At 35.9% G+C, this 17931-nt stretch overlaps 2 protein-coding genes across 2 annotated transcripts; both read right to left on the bottom strand.

The window, feature by feature from the left end:
- Positions 1–1711: 1711 nt before the first annotated feature.
- Positions 1712–3273, bottom strand: LOC106299010. Its single transcript, XM_013735138.1, has 2 exons — positions 2205–3273; positions 1712–2128 (listed from the first exon to the last, which is right to left on the bottom strand). The coding sequence occupies exons 1-2, from the start codon at positions 2958–2960 to the stop codon at positions 1847–1849; spliced, it is 1038 nt and encodes a 345-aa protein (XP_013590592.1). The 5' UTR covers positions 2961–3273; the 3' UTR covers positions 1712–1846.
- Positions 3274–13385: 10112 nt separating this feature from the next.
- Positions 13386–16543, bottom strand: LOC106297340. The gene is made up of 8 exons (XM_013733600.1): positions 16364–16543; positions 15286–15502; positions 15098–15212; positions 14869–14993; positions 13925–14004; positions 13691–13848; positions 13502–13622; positions 13386–13430 (listed from the first exon to the last, which is right to left on the bottom strand). The coding sequence occupies exons 1-8, from the start codon at positions 16541–16543 to the stop codon at positions 13386–13388; spliced, it is 1041 nt and encodes a 346-aa protein (XP_013589054.1).
- Positions 16544–17931: the final 1388 nt, after the last annotated feature.

The raw sequence follows: 17931 nt of genomic DNA, 5'->3' as shown, positions 1-17931 counted from the left end.
TCAAGACATCATGGCCACCTCCTGTTCGAGTAATAATCCGATAGCTATTAACAATGACTGGTTCAAGGCTGAAAAATTGCTACCAACTCATCGTGCAGTGGATTTTTCGCTCGTACTCTCAAAAGTTTTTTTTTCTTTTTCTTGAGTCATGTGTATAGAGTCATTTCTATTCATGTGGGGGATTGTTGGAACTCATTTTTGACAAAATGGTGCGGACCATTTTTCGATGGGTTTTTCGACGGAGACGTCTGTCGGAAAGACCGGAATTTGGGCACGATGTAATCGTCACCGTGAACACTATGCGTTAGTGTATTTGTTGGTCAAAATCAGAGTTGTATTGAATGAGAAATGGAGGTCCAAAGTGATTGATATGCAAAGCTTATAAAGCTTTTAAATTTGGCTAAATATAAAATATTTAGCAAATGGTTCACTTTGGATATTTGAGTTAGAATTTGAATTTAAATTTGTTAATGAGGCATTATGTCTATTAACTTATTTATTTTTATTCATAATAATTTTTATATGTTCATTTAAATATAAAAATTACGAACTCAAGCTTGGTCAAAAACCATAATGTTACTTTGCAAAGTTAACGTGCGTGAGTCATTGAGATCAATTCCATTTATCACAATTGATTCATACGTTTGTTGACTCCATTAATTTCATAACGTGTACTAATCTCTTTATGCTATAAATAAGAGAGCACTTGTGTAGTGTAAGATATACATAGAAAACGAATCAATCCTTCACATTTCTTTTATCTTTCTCTTTGATTTTCTTTTGAGTCTGAGAGTATACACAAAACTAGTTTCGTCAGGCTTTTAATAGAGTGACGCAAATTAGAAGATTTTTTGCAGTTGTATCTTGGGACTCACTACGTTATCGAACCGTCGCACTACGGGACATATTTTGAGTTAAAGAAAGAGATAATATCTCGTCTCTACAGTTGAATCATCTTTTTCTTAATCTTTGGTATAATTTTATCAAATTTATTCTTTACAATATTTAGTTCTCCGTAGTTTATATAATACTGTCCTATCATGCTTCTGTGATCGGTTAAAAAGTATAAAAGTCTGGTGTGAGTTGTCTGTTAGTTAAAATGTGTTTCTCTTTTTGTAAGATGATTTGGTCGCAAAAATAGTAACAATGTATTGAAGTTTATTGGACGCTAGCAACTAAAAATCCTATAACAGTAATCCGTAATTGACGGTCACATGTTATGGAATCATTTTCTCTATGCAAACTAGCGTATTACATACTTACATTATCAGATTTTGCGTTAGTATATCCTTTCAAAGGATGCTCGATTATTAGTTTATTACTTTGACATCAACTTCTTGAGGTTGAATAAATGCATAAACTATTATCGTTTAGGTCTTACGAGAAAGATCTCTGCAGTCAAGAACCGGTTCAATCTAGTTAGTTCCACGTTATTACTTAAACAAATATTTAAGCCAACATGATTCAACGTATTTTACGTGTAATGTTATCGAAACTGAATGAATATTGTAACTCGGATGCTTCTAGGAAACTCTGCATAAATCGCAATCAAATCACAAATAATTATGTTCTTTCTTTTGGTTTTAAATATAAATTTTTCATTAAGATTCATTATTATAATGTTCTTCCTTGTTGTTTTCTCTCAACCCCTTTTCTTCATGATAATCATGACTTTTTTTCTTGCAAAAAAAAAAAATAAAGAACATCATCATCACATAAACAGAAGAATCTTATTATTTCAGGAGGATCAGAAAGAAAATAAACACAATAGAGTTCAAGATAAGAATCATCAGTACGGAATAGTGCCATACAAGAACAGAGTTAATTAGTGTAATTAGAAGAATTTTCAGCACTCTTGTCGGACATTACTAGCTACAGCTCGAGCCCAAAACTTGATCTGATCCTTCATTTCTTTCCTTGTATCCTTCGGAACCCTAGGTGGTGTAGCTAACCCTTTCACAACACGTGGCTCGACCACTTGATCATCATAACCTTGAATCTCTTTGGCTGTTTCTATGCTGCTTACCGTTTTACGCAGCGTTTTGGGACTTGGGCTTGTTTGTTTGACCAAAACAGTTGCTTCTGACTTCAAGTTTCTCGGTGGTCTCTGCCTTTGATTGCCTGAAACCTACATTTCAAGATTCAAAGCTTTTCAGATTTTTTTTTTTTTTTTTTTGGCATATAGAGTGAATCATTTTATTTACCTTTTGAACATTTTGTGAGCTTGCAAGAGCTTCACGGATCAAGAATCCCATTCTTGAGTCGGTTTCTTGATCTTCAAGTTCATCTTCTCCTCTTCTAATGTTATTTGGCATCGTATGAGTTCTTTGCAAACTAATCTTGACACTGCTACTACTATCAGCTCCTCTTCTGTTCCTTTCAGTATTACTACCTTTCTTTGGAGCAAGATTTTTCTTCTTCTGCAAGAAACGATCACTCGTTGTCGTTGGTTCTAGAACCCTAATCTTCTCAGAGAACTGCCGTGTCAGCTTATTAATCATCTTCTTTGCCTCTAAGTCCATTTCTCTTTTGTCTATCCGAGGTGGCAAAGAAGGTGCCCGGATCAAACTGCGCTCTGTGGAAGGTTCTTGAATCTTCCCCGGAGCCGAGCGAGATCCAGATTTGGGAAGAACCACAGGTTCCTTCTTATGCAAGAAAGACATAAATGGTGTCTGTTCTTGAACCATAATATTTTCAGACAACTGCTTCGTCTCGGATCCTCTTTCTCTTCCATCTACCGAAGCTGCCCTGATCAAACATCGCACTGTGGAAGCTTCTAGATATTTCCTCTCATCTGAATCTCCCATTTTTTCAGGACAAGTCAAAGAAGAAGAAGAAGGGTAAGGATCTGAGTGACAATACCTTAAGGCTCTCGATCTCCTGGTAAATAAGTTCTCAAAGAACCAGTAATCTTCTATAAGATCATCAATAAATGATTCACTCGAACTTACAAGATCCATTTCCTTTTCAAACTAGAGACTGAAAAAAGTAGAGAAAGACTAGAAAGTTGTAAGAAAATGAAGACAAGATATTCTAAAAAGAGAGAAGTTGTGTGTTTATAACAAAGATCGGGTCTTCTGATCTTCTTTTGTGGGTGTTTGTTTGTTCATATATGTGTTGTTTAGTAACATCCAATGTATTTGAAGCATCGATTCTGGAGATTACTTGGAAGTGCCCACATGGGCAGCCTTTCTTCAATTATTTTTGACAATTTTTTATTATATATATCTGGGACTGAATATATTGGTTTTTGCATAAAATAGTATAACGTTTTGAAATATATTATGAAAGCGTGGGTTTATTGATATAATAGGCTGAGTATATATAGAACGTAAGAATATCCTATGCTAGCTAGGTAAAGGTTATCTAGTCCCATAACAATAGGGAAATCATATTATCATGTTTATCCCTTTACTCCGCCTCAAGTTGGCAATGAGGTATCTCGAATGCCTAACTTGAACAGCAAATACTGAAAAGTTGGTGTAGGAAGAGCTTTAGTGAGAATATCAGCCGGTTGTTCCTTAGTAGATAGATGTTTCAATGTGAGAAACTTGGCATTTACTGCATCCCTTGTAGTATGACAATCATTTTCGACATGTTTAGTACGTTCATGGAAAACTGGATTAGTAGCAATATGAATTGCTGATTTGCTATAGCAATGTAGAGAAATAGGTTGAGAATGCTGGAAACGAAGCATAACTATAAGTCGCTTAAGCCAAATCAATTCACACGTTGTATCAGCCATGGCTCTATACTCTGATTCAGCCGAAGATCACGAGACTGTACGCTGCTTGATTGTTCGCCAAGAGACCAGAGAGTCCCCAAGAAAGATAACATAGGCGCTAAGAGAGCGTCTAGTAGTAGGACATGCCGACCAATGGGCATCACAGTATGCAGTAATCTGCATGTTACACGCAGCCTTTAACATGATTCCTTGATCCGGTGTGCCTTTTAAATAACGGACAACACAAAGAGCCGCAAGCCAATGAGCTTCCAACGGTTTTTGCATGAACTGCGAGAGAATGTGGATGATGTAGTTCAAGTCCGGTCGAGTAAAAGTAAGGTATATAAGACGACCAACAAGACAACGATACTTGCTCGGATCAGGAAGTAGAGTATGAGAATTCGTTTTGTCTGCAGGAACAAGCTTGTGGTTGAGTTCCGTCGGTGTAGACGATGGTTTCGCCCCCAACAAGCCACATTCTGTGACAATATCCATAGTATATTTTCGTTGTGACACAAAGATGCCTTCTGGACCATGAGCTATTTCCAAGCCAAGAAAATATTTGAGTTTACCTGAATCTTTCATCTTGAAACACTTGTGAAGATAGGTCTTAAACTTCTGGACAGTCGATAGATCATTCCCAGTGATTATAAAGTCGTCAACGTAGACAAGGATGTTAAGACATATGTTCTTGTTGTTGTCGACGTATGTATACAGAGAATAGTCCTCACGGCTTTGGCTGAAGCCGAAGGCAAGAAGAGCCTTGCTGAGTTTGGCAAACCAACACCGAGGTGCTTGCTTTAGACCATATAAGGACTTTCGTAGGCGACGTACCTGATTTGGTTTGTCAGTTTTGAATCCCGGAGGCAGCTGCATATAAATTTCTTCTTCTAAATCTCCATGTAGAAAAGCATTATGAACATCCATTTGATGGATTTCCCATCTTTGAGCTGCGGCCACTGCTAGTAAGAATCAAACAATGTTCATCTTTGCGACGGGAGCAAATGTATCTGTGTAATCACTGCCTTCTTTTTGTCAATTTCCGCAAGCAACAAGACGAGCTTTCGGTCGTTCAACTGTTCCATCTGCTTTGTATTTGTTACTGTAAATCCATTGACAGCTGATTGCTTTCCTGCCAAGAGGTAATGTTGTGACATCTCATGTATGTTGATGTTCCAAAGCCACAATCTCTGTTTTCATTGCACCATTGAACCGAGGGTCGCGAACAGCTTTGCTATATGTCTTTGGAACTGATTCAGTAGTAATGGTTGCGAGAAAAGCTTGATGTTTCTCATTAAATATAGAAGTAGAGAGATAATTAGCAATAGGGTACGGATTTTTACCTGGACCAGATGCCGAGAGATCATGATCAGAACGTGCTTGAGCGAGAGAGGGGAGGGTCGTAGTCTGAGCAGTATTGGTCACAAACTCCTTTAGAAGTATAGATGGCTTCTTAGTTCGATGGCCTTTGCCAAGAACCTCTAGCAGTCCGGGCGAAAAAGATTCATGTTGTATATTACCGTGAATCTCGGGAGATAAGGGTGGCTGGGGTGATGTAGGAACGACTGTTGTCGAACTGGTAGGTGTAGGTGGGGTTGTGTTATCAGTAGAAGGTAAGTCTGGTTCGTCAGTTGAAGGTTTAGCCATAGGAGACGTAGGAGACGTAGTAGCTTGTGGCGGAGGTTGAATCAAGCTACTCCCCCTTGATTCAGGCATTGGTACAAGCCAATCATCAATGGGTTCATTGAGCTATAGTTGGGGAGGAGAAACATATGTAGTATCCTCTATTCCAGGAAAGTCGTCTTCGAAGAAGATAACATCTTGACTAAGAAGAATTCATTGCGTTCTATATCAAATAACCTCCATCCTTTAGTCCCAAAGGGATAGCCCACGAAAATGCACCTGCGACCCCTATCTCCAAACTTGCCTTTGTCCCTTGCGCGTCTGTGTGCATAGCATAAGCAACTGAAAACTCTCAAGAGATCAAACACAGGAGGCTTTCCATGTAACAGTTCATACGGAGTCTTCCCATCAAGAATTGGTGATGGCGTGCGATTGATTATGTGTGCAGCGGTCATGACACTCTCCCCCCAAAACTCAACCGGAAGCCGTCCTTGGAACAAACACGCCCGAGCTATATTAAAAATATGTATGTGTTTCCTTTCCACACGACCATTCTGTTGAGGTGTGTCAACACACGACGTCTCATGATGGATGCCATTCGTCTGGAAAAATGTTTTGAGTACCATAAATTATGTTCCATTGTCTGAGCGAACCTTCTTCAAGTCATAACCAAACTGTTTTGCAGCCATGGCGCATAAATTTTGTATTAGGGTTGAAACTTCAGATTTTGCGAGCATCAAATATGTCCATACAGCTCTCGAATAATCATCAACAATAGTTAGAAAGTAGTTTGCACCAGAAGAAGAAGGTTTGCGATACGGTCCCCAAACGTCACAATGTATAAGTGAAAACGGTGCCTCAACTTTATTCAAACTATCAGGAAAAGGCTTTCGTGTTTTTTTAGCACGAAAACAAATGTCACACTGGCCAAAAACAATAGGATCTATTTTAAGACTATCAAAAACCGGTAGAGTAGATAAAACTTTGTAGGATGGGTGTCCAAGACGACGATGCCATAGTACCGAAAAAGAAAACTTCGACGTTGATGCTACATTTACTCGTGCGACCTTGACCCCCGTAAAATAGTAAACCCCCTCTCGCTCTTCACCTGTTCCAATCAGAGTCCTCGAAAAACGGTCATGCAAAACACATAGTGTATCAGTAAATATTGCTATGCAACCGGTTTGCTTCAATAATTTTGAAACTGAGATTAAAGTGCAATAGAAATCTGGAACGTATAGAACGTCATGAAGAGAGTAATCTTTGCTTAATCGCAAAGTTCCATATTTCGTTGCTGTAGATGCTTTCCCATTCGGAAACGTGACTGCCGATGGTTGTATATCAGTGACATCGTGCAGCAAAGATAAATCTCCCGTCATGTGGTGAGAGGCTCTTGTATCAATAATAGCATCCGTAATATTTTTTTTACCCGAGAGACGTTCCGAGGATAGATTGGATTGCTGGTTTTGAAGAAGAGTAATCAAAGAAGCGATCTGATCATTGTTGAAAGAAGTGGTAGCGTGTGAAGCACGACCGCGCCCACGCCCTCTGTTCCCATTGGAACGACCTCTTCTGCCCCCACGCGAACTCTGTGATGACTGTCCCGGAGATGAGTTATTGGAGCGTTGAAACTGTTCTTGATACCACTCAGGGTACCCATGAAGAAGAAAACATTCAGACACCTCGTGTCCTTTACGTCCACAATGAGTACACGACCGATTAGGATCTCGTGAACGATAGCTTGTAGAGTCTGTAGAAGTAGGTGGAGCTGCCGTGATTGATTCTGTTGTTGCAGAGAAGCCAAGAGCATCTGCACGTTGTTCTTTAACTTGCGTATTACGCATATTCTGTTCTTCGCGAATCACACGAGAATAGACAATGTTGATTTCAGGTACCGGTTCTTCATCAGTAATCCGAGACCGTATGGATGAGAATCGTGCATCGTCAAGACAAAAGAGGAATTTGTGAACACGAGTGTCTTCTCGTTCCTTCTCTATATCAGCAGCCGCTTCACAAATACACGACCTCGTCGTTTTAAGATTTTGAAGTTCTTCCCATAACTTGGCAAGTCTTTCGTAGTAATCAAGTACTGACTGACCATCTTGTCTGCAATTTATAATTGCATCCTGAAGTTGATGCATACGAGTTCCGTTTTTAACGGAGAAGCGGAAGCAGAGAGTTTCCCAAAGTTTGCGTGCTTCAGGAACAAACGTGACCGTCGACCGAACCTTAGCATCCATTGACGTTCTGATCCAGCCAACAATCATCGAATTTGCAGCCAACCATCGAGAAAGATCCGGATCAGAGTCGTCTCGTCAATGAAACCGATCTTCTGTTTTGCTTGAAGAGAGTTTCAAAGTTCTGTTGACCACTTCAAATAGATCTCACTATTAAGCAATACAGAGGTTATAAGAGCCTCTGGATTATCCGAGGGATGAAGATAGTAAGGCTACCCAGGTTGAACAACCTGAATTATCGCAGTAGTAGTAGGGTTTGGTGTCGAACATGATATATTATCGCCAGACATAGTAGTTTAGTAGTATGAAAAAAGATAAATTAGGTCAGAGATTTGTAAGATTTTAGCTCTGATACCATGAAATATATTATGAAAACATGTGTTTATTGATACAATAGGCTGAGTATATATACAACGTAAGAATATACTATGCTAGCTAGGTAAAGGTTATCTAGTCCCATAACAATAGGAAAATCATATTATCATGTTTATCCCTTTACGATTTTCCAGGTATAAACAAGGCTGAAATTGGAACTTATTCCAGGATAGAATATTCACAAGTCTAGAGCAATTGAGACAAATAAACAAATAGAGTGAATTGAATTTTATGAGAAATAAAATAATTAATTTTGGCATAGCTAAAAAAAATAAAGTTCCATTAAGCTATGTTTGTTTAGGGGATTCATAATAATTAATTACTGTCAGGGCCCCTCCAAAAGCCATGTGAGTTCTCTGTTTATATACATTTTTTTTGTTCATTCTCTTGGAGCATCTCCGATCTATAACACTATTTTAGTATTAAAATCACATTATTTTAATATAATTTCAACACTAAAAAATGTTTTTTTCCAATCATAACACCAAATTTCACACTAAAAACTATTTTATAATATTATATGTATTTATGTTTTTATTTATCATTTATTTAATTGTCTAGTTTATTAATAAATTAAGTAAATAGTATTTTATTGGGATGAATAGTATTTTAGTGAGGTAAATAGTATCACATCAAATTTGGTGTGAAATTATAGTGTTGCATTAAAATGGCGTGATTTTTAGTGTTGGGTTAGAGAAAGTTTTTGTGTCAAAATCACAGTAAAATAGTGTTTTGGAATTGAGTGGGAGATGGCTTGATTGCATACATGATACATCAGTAGGCATACATATAGTACAAATGTATACCAGTTAATAATACAAAGACCTTAAAACATGTATCTTGAAGAATAAATACAAAATTTATGATACTAAAGTATAAAAATCAATAGATAGAAAAACAATAATCACGAGTTCTGGATCTCCAGCACAAAGCCGCAATGTGTATGTATGCATGACAACTGGTTCAATTAGTGATAAAATATATAAAATATTTTAATATATGGCTTTAATAAATAAAATATGCCATGGCATTGATCAGGGACGGATCCACGTACAGTATGGGTGTGGCACGTGCCACGTACTGATATTATATATACTTTGTGTAAGAAATATACAGATGCAAGTGTGTAGCTTATTTGGCTCTAAAAGCTTATTTGTGTCCCACCCACTCATTGTTCGAACCATGAGCTATATGGGTTTTGTCCTTTCATTTTATCTTACGCACTTTTGATTCACCTTTTCATAAATGATAAACTTTCTTGTTTTTGCTACCTAAGTAAAATAATATAATTTATTCAAATTTTGTTGTAACAATTATTTTACTAAGTTTATTTTTAGTAGTCAGATTGAAATAAAAACTAAAGGAATTATTTTTCATAATAAAATTATTATGTGCAATATATAATTTAAAACAAACATTTAAAAACGTGAAAATTGGGTTTTAATTCATTTAAACTAAGATAAAAGAATTTTGTTATGAATGTCTTTTAAAAGAATATAATTTGATTTAATATACTAAATTAAATTTTATATTTTAATATTTATTGTGTCCCAGGTTATATTATTTTCTAGATCCGCCCCTGGCATTGATGGTTTTGTGTTTGTATATAATCACGTGGATACTAAAAAGTTGATGAAGCAAATATGAGTATGACGTGTCTATGTTGTATATCATTAGAAGTTTAGTCCATGTAATTGGGAATTTTCCATATAAATGTGTGTGATGAACATCTGAGATGGAATGTAGTAGTATATTAATCAAAGAACTATTTATAGCTTGATGTTCTAAAGAGCTTTATCTTTCTTTACTTTTCTTGCATTGGCTCTGAATGGTAATATCGGGATAATCGGTGCGGATAAAGCGGTTAATATGATGCGGTATGGTTTAAATTTGGATTCATAAACTACGGATTAATAGCGGTTAAACAAAAAAAAACAGTACAATGTAAAATGTAAATGGTAACAAAAAGCAAATGCCAAACCAAGAGTTGAATGATAAAAGTAGAATGAACGGTGCAGAATACAAATTAAATTTAAATATATTTAAATATTAAAAAAAATATATTTTTAGTAAATATATAAAATTTAAAATTCTTCTTATGACACCACATAGAAAAAAAATACAATCAAGAATTTAAAATATAAATACAAATCATATTTACATATTTCTTTATCTAAAAAAACAGTTTAAAAAAAAAAAAATTAAACACACCATATTTGCTTCTTCTACTTTTCAGGTGCGTTTAAAGTCGAAACATCACTTTATGTACCGCACTTGTTATTCTATTGTTATTTCTTTTTTAATTTAAACTAAAATTACATGCAAAAGAGGTAATGCGAATGGAAACATCGTTACAGGCCCGCATAGCGGAACAAGTGAACCACCCAAAACATTCTTTTTTCAATACCTAAATAAAGTTGTTATGATTGTAAAGCTAGGTTTGCGGTTTTGAACCAAACCAAACCCAACAAAAATTTCTGGTTAGTTTAGTTAGTTGGGCTGTGAGTTCTGTTTAATTCATAGTGTTTATAAACAAAAATTGGTTTTTAGTTCGGTTTGATAATATATTTTCTAATTTTTTTTTTAAAACCAAGTTTCGACTTTCGACTCATACCAACTGAATTAACCAAAATTTCAGACTAAACTAACCGAAAATACTCAAAATTTAGCCAAATTTTAAATGAGTATAATCATAAACAAAAATTTCGGTTAGTTTCGGTAAATAAATAAACACCAAGCTATTCTAATAATAAACCGAATAAATAAAAAAAAATCGGCTCAATTCGACAAGATTTTGACCAAACCCAACTATCTGAATTCCAAACTACCAGAACTGAACTACCCCAACTATCTTAATATGCATATGCCTAGATAAAGCAATGCATAAATCTACTGGTCATAAGTTTAATTTATGTTAATTAAGAACTAAGTTGTTGTTATTTGAGTAGACGAAATTGAAATTATGTGCATTAACAAGAAATTAAAAACCAAGATATTCATCTGTGTTACTTTTTTATGAAAATTAATTGAGATGCTAGATATTCTTATTATCGAAAGTAAAATAAAGCTCTTTTGAGCAATATTCTCTTCCATCTTTTGAACACTATTGTATTTTAGTTTTTAGTTAAAACACACTCTATTGTATTTTATTAGTACTCTAAAGAGATAGAATCAATCTTTATATGAATCTACTTAAAAACGAGGAATATTTGGTCAATTTATCTTTTCCCGTTATAAATCTTACTAAACCGTAGAATCTTATGCGTGTTGCAAAATCAAGCATTAATTGATATCATTCTTCGTTCTTGAAAGATAGATCCGGAAAAATGTGAAAACGAAGAATGTTTTCATAATAATCCTACTTGTACGTATCAATACTTCAATAGCGACATAATAATAATGACACTAATCTTAAGCCGCAAAGAATGTTATAACATTATACAATGTCACGTTGACATTAGAATATTTTCAAAAAGAAAATCAGTTTGAGCTTTTCTCCTCTCACTACTCACTAATCACTAGGTAACGCTTGGAACTTGGTTTGCTATCTGGAACTTTCAGTATTAAAAAGTGAGCTCTGTGAAGTCTTTGATCACCATAGTCCGAATATATCGTTCTCATAGAGGGTAACTAGAGGTTTTATCTATTACTAGGTTCGTGTCCACGCTACGCGCGGATATTGGGTGAAGTTAAAATTTGTGTATGACCATAGTTGTGGCTGTTTCCGGTTGTTGTTACAATAGATTTAAAGTAATTATAAGAAGGAATATATGACATTAAGTTTTTTAAGATTGATTGTTCATTTTTTTATGCGGATGAAGTTGGAAGTCAATCGATAGAGATGTAAAAGTAGAGGGGAGTTGATGTTTTTGGTTGTGTATAGTGATTTTCTGTAGTAATGGAAATTAAATTAACGTGTTGAAAATTAAAAATATGTAAAAGTACTTCGTAATTGAGATATTGTTTAGCATTATGGTGTTTTGAATTTGGAAATAATCTTTTAAAAGTGTGTTTAGGTCTTCCATCGATAAACTAATTAGAAATTTTATGAATTACATTGAAAAAGGGCCCTTTGAAAAAAACTTATGAACTAAAAAACCAGATAAATAGATCGAGAATTTAATACTAAGGTTTTGTTGTGTTATTTTCGTAGTATAACCTACCAAATCAAACTATCTCTACGCTTGATTTTGCACTTAATAGTTAAGATATGTTCTGTCCGGATTTTGGACAAATAATTTCTTGGATTCCAGAGAGGGGTGATTGGGTTCGTATGTGTTCGAGAATTCTATAAATGCACAGTAAAGTCGTAATTTTGATTTACCTCCAGCAGGTGGAGGATCATTGTGGTTTGATTTGACCATCGTGTTGAGGAAACCGACCCTTTGATGAAAGAAATAATTAGAAAATGAGTCAGCGAAAGAGAGAGATCTTGAAATGTGGAAATCCACTGATTGAGTAACTTACACGTAATAGTTGTCTCCGCCTTTCTTCTCGTTGCAAATTTCTGAGTGGAAGATGATGCGAATGTTATGTGGAGCTGAGGTTGTTAACCGGTTTGTATCAAATATGCAATGTTACTGAATTTATTTGTATATTTTGTTGATTTGTATTGATGAGACAAAAGATTTTTTTTAACTTTCAGTGATTGCAGCCGGTGATTGTGGCAGGAGATGTGCTATTTGCCTTTCTGATATTATTGTCTATCGAGAAGAACATTTAGGTATTATAATCTGTTGAAGATTTTTATATTTAATATGATACGTTTAAAATTTGAAAGTCTTGTGTGAATTGAAATAATTAGTTACAGTCATCAGATTGAAGCGAGAGGGAAAAAAAAAAAACAATCCGATAATAAGAGCTCATAATTTGTCTTTGTTCATTACTCTTTGTCTCTGTTTTAAGGAGAAAAGTAACAAAACAACATAATAGGTTTTGAATTGCATAACCAAGATTCTGGTGCAAGAACGAACCACTATATTTTTTAAACATACTTGATAGCTGTCTTTAGAGAAAGAAAAAAAGAAAAAAGAAAAGAAAAAGACTGTTATTTCAAAGAAATGCTGACTGGGCAGTCTGTACCAGTCATTGATGGAGTGACATGAGTGAAGGAGGATCTAACCATTACGCCTAATGCGCTTTGGTTTCTTCTGCTCGTCAGTTGAACAGCTGGGATCAATGTTTGCATAGGAAGACCCTCCACCACTGCTTTCAGTCACCACTGAGCTATCAACCGCACAGGCTACAGGATTGTCTTGGCTTGAATAAATAGGCAGAGCAGGCATGTCAGCTGGTCAGTCTTTAAGAGGTAGCGCTGCAGAGGAGACTATCTTTGTAACAGTCAAGGAAAGCTTCTTTGATGTGAAACTGAAGCGGGAGACCTTGATCCTAAATTTGTGCGTCTGTCCTATGGTATCAATGAAACATCATGGTAGTGGGACCTCATGGTCAGCACCATCACCACCATTTTCCTAATATAACAGCATACAGTTAGTAACTTCATAACTCTAAACATGCAAGTCTATAGGAGATTGTCACGCACCTCAGCATACATATCGATTAATTCTGTTGCATTTTGACCTGTTAGCTCTTTCCCAGCATCGCCAAGAATGATGAAAGTGCACTGCTCCTCATTATCATAGACGGACAATTCCACGCGGAAGCTGTGTTTAAGGGGAACTGATATGTTACGTATTCTTGAATGCAATTATGTAAATAGAAAGACCCTTACTTGGCCGATGCAGTAGCATTTTCATTGCAGCACTTTGGACACATCAACGTTGTAGGCCCATGAGTTAACTTTGTTTGACAAACTTTGCAAGCAATGTAATACCACTCAGTCCCAAGCTTAACGTCATCAATTGTGGCAATGCAGTCAAAGTAGGCAATCTGAAATTACATGTTTATGATCATCAGTAGCTAGATTTGCATTTTTTTTTTATTCTAATGAAGATATACAAATTACCTTAGCAGGCTGATGCTTGATGAAGGCAACAATCTCACGTATTGTGAGTGTTTCAACATTAACAACTTCAAATGTGTTGACTGAAGAAGTAGAAGCATGATTCGCAGCTAGGCCTGGGCGTTCGGTGGTCCATTCGGTTTTGGTCCGGGTGATTCGGATTTTTGGATTTTCGGTCTTATACTCATAAGTACCATTCGGTTTTTACTAATTATCGGATCGGGTTCAGTTCGGTTCCTTCCGGGTTCGGTTCGGATCGGATTTACCAATGTTTAAAATCGTAAAAAAATATTTTTTTTAAAACCTTGAAAATTGACCAAAAAATTTTCAAAATATATAAATTATTTACAAATCTAATTAAAATTAGTTAAACTATCTAAATTAACTAAAAGTATTCAAAATAACAAATAAAACAAACTACAAAAATATTTTGAATACTCTAAAATATCTAAATCACCTTAATATATATAAAAACATTAACATATTTAACTAATTTCGGATATCTTCGGATATCTTCAGATCCTAATTTGGATTTCGGTTCGGTTCGGGTTATAACCAAGTAAGCTCATAAGTCCCATTCAGATATTTTTGTAAAACAGTTCGAATTCGGTTTCGGTTTTTCTGGTTCGGGTTAAGATCGGTACTTCGGGTTGAGGTAAAAACGCCCAGGCCTATTCGCAGCCAACCTTTAAGAAGAATTTTTGGTCAGGTGATGATTAGAAGTGGTTAAATACTAAGAACTATAATACTAACCAGTTCAAGTACTCTTTTGTGGGGTCAACTTCCTGGTCCAAGAAAACCCTAGATGAGGACATAGAGCTTAGGCACAATTTCCCTGTCAATTGGTACGCATGAGAGAAAGAGGCAGAAGCAGTTAGTGTGGCTGAAGGCTCATGTAACTGAGATGAGAGTGTTAGAGTAGGTTAGTACGAAGGGTAAAAGTTTACCACCAAGCCTTTTCGGATTAACCGTTGTAACCAACAGAACGATTGGGGTGGTTACACTCTCATCGAACTTGCGTCGGAAATTTTCCGCAGCCTGGTCCCATAGGTAAATGTTCAAAACTGGACCACTGCAGTTTGAAATATGGTATGGAAAAAGATCAGAAACGTAAATGTAGATAAAGCAACTAACTAAAGCAACGATATAGTGATTGCTTCAAATACAACCACTTACTCCTTAAGTTGCAAGTGGACCATAATTTTCTGAGAAGTTGAGCCATCCTTGGTGCATAAAGCCGGACGTTGATGGAGAGGCTGGCCATCAACCAACTTAAGGTGACCAACAACATCTACAACACTCACACATGGTTAGTCAGAATATTCTCAGAGTTCACAGTTGATGATAACTCATATAAACCTCACCATGAAGATCCCCTCTTAGATCGCAGTTGGCTTCAAAATCTGCATAGGAATGGAACTTGAAGCGCTGGTCCAAAATGGCTTCAATGTTTTCTTCAAGCTTTTTCAGGACAGAGGTGTGTGTGAAGCAAATAACCAGCTTCTGATCAGCCACACGATACATCACCTTGTTGTTGGATCCAAAGAAGTTTGTGAGAGTGTAGATGCTTCCACGTTTGAGCTTGTGATATAACAAACTAAGTCCCACATTGGAGAATTAGACAAAGAAAGTCTAATATATAAAGAGCTGTCCAACTCTAATAGTACGAGGCCTTTTGGGATGGAAACCAAAAGTAAAACCATGCGGGCTTGCCTAAGGCCCAAAGTGGACAATATCGTACTAATCAGATAATATAGTGTTGGACATGTGCTTAATAAATCCCAACAATTGGTATCAGAGCGGTTAACGAGAAATCTGCAAGAAAACCAAAATACCCTTCGAGTAGGAACGGGACCCATCGAGTTAGGATTGGGAGGTGTGTGTGGCAGAGATCAAGTCAAAAGATCCTGGAAGTCAGTTGCGGGACACGAGATGAATGTGATCCTTAGTTTGAAGGGGAGAATGTGATATAACAAACTAAGTCCCACATTGGAGAATTAGACAAAGAGAGTCTCATATATAAAGAGATGTCCAACTCTAATAGTACGAGACCTTTTGGGATGGAAACCAAACGTAAAACCATGCGGGCTTGCCTAAGGCCCAAAGTGGACAATATCGTACTAATCAGATAATATAGAGTTGGACATGTGCTTAATAAATCCCAACATAGCTCATCTTCATATCTGTTGACACGGTTTTGAGCGATGAACTCCTGAGCAACAGTACCCTAGAGATCAGAGCAAATGAATAATTCAGTTGCATATTGTAGAAACATGGCTTAAAAATTCAGATTATTCTCTCTAACAAATATATGCAAACCGGACAGTGTTGAGCGACTATTTATAACACAATGTTTTATTTCCATATAATAAAAATGGATTCAAATAAATTTAGAGAGGTCTACCGGTAGTAAATCAAAAGTATGAAGAATGAGACACATACCTCTTCATCAATCATCTGCAACTCAAGCCCAATAAGGATGCCTCCTTTGAGATTGTTTCTAGCTTCCAAGAAATAGATTAGCTTAAACAATAACTTGGAATCTCCTGGTCCTTCTGAAACATGTCTGAAGAAAAATGGAGGAGAAGCATGCACGGTGGTGTCTGCCGTTTGATTTGCCATGGTGTTAGGAATGGATTTGAGGATCTGAGCAGGAGATAGTTGGGTTGGGGTATATATAGTCTGAAGATGGAATGGAGAGAGATAGGATGCGTTTCATCTGAGTGAGTAATTATGGTGTCTTGAAGAGGCTTCGATATCATTGTGAGAGGAGGGATGTAGAGAGTTAGACGGCCGTTCGTTAGGAGGAGTAATAAAGAAGATTTGATTGTTGATGTCTCAGGCGTTTACCGGAGAAGATGGGAAGACACTCTGGTTGGGCGGCTCTGTAGTCGTGGGATTTTTAGGTTAGAGGAAGAGAAAATTATACAAAGTGAGATGTTTGGCTGGCAAAATGAATTAGTAAAACAAATAGGGATTTTTACCACTGTAGATTTTCCGGTTCATATATATATTATTTATTTTAAAGTTCATACATATTTTTTTAATAATAGTGCTTTAAAAAAAAAATTGTTCGCTTCGTTGGTGGCTGCGATACATGCGTGTTAGACGGTATATAATTCCAAACATAAACATTTTTAATCTATATCCCTGGATCTATATTCAATAGTCTTATTGATTATTAAGACACCTTATAAATTTGAATCCATGAAGTCCAAAGAAAAATGACAATTTTGCTTTCAAAACGGATTTCAAAGATTTGTTTAAACGTTATTGGGTTATGCTGGTGTTGGGCCAAAGGATTAGTATTAGTATTATTATCATTATTAGGGTTGTTAGCCACTGGGATCGATATTTTGAGGCCTAACAGGTTAAATTCGTAATGACGTAGAGGAATGATTGGATGAGAATACTTCATCCTATGTGGCACCTCAACAAATAAATTTTTTTACCACTATAGATTTTTTGCGGTTCATATATGTATTATTTATTGTAAAGTTCATATATATTTTTTTAATAATAGTGCTTTTAAAAAACAATTGTTCGCTTAGTTGGTGGCTGCGATACATGCGTGTTATACAGTATATAATTCCAAACATAAACATTTTTAATCTATATCCCTAAATCTATATTCAATAGTCTTATTAATTATTAAGACACTTTATAAATTTGAATCCATGAAGTCCAAAGAAGAAGGGCAATTTTGCTATCAAAACGGATTTCAAAGATTTGTTTAAACGTTATTGGGTTATGCTGGTGTTGGACCAAATGATTAGTATTAGTATTATTATTATTATTAGGGTTGTTAGCCACTGGGATCGATATTTTGAGGTCTAACAGATTAAATTTGTAATGACGTGGAAGAATGATTGGATGAGAATATTTCATCCTATGTGCCACATCTAATTGAACTCTAAATTAGTCCCTTTTATATAGCAGTGATTTAGTACACGTATCACGTATACGTATCACGTATGCCTGTTTTGGACTTAATAACCGACACCATTTGA

This window comes from Brassica oleracea, chromosome C6, assembly GCF_000695525.1.
Source record: "Brassica oleracea var. oleracea cultivar TO1000 chromosome C6, BOL, whole genome shotgun sequence".
Classification (NCBI taxonomy): Eukaryota; Viridiplantae; Streptophyta; class Magnoliopsida; order Brassicales; family Brassicaceae; genus Brassica; species Brassica oleracea.
The sequence above is the reverse complement of the archived record's forward strand: the minus strand, read 5'-3'. Positions and strand labels throughout refer to the sequence as shown.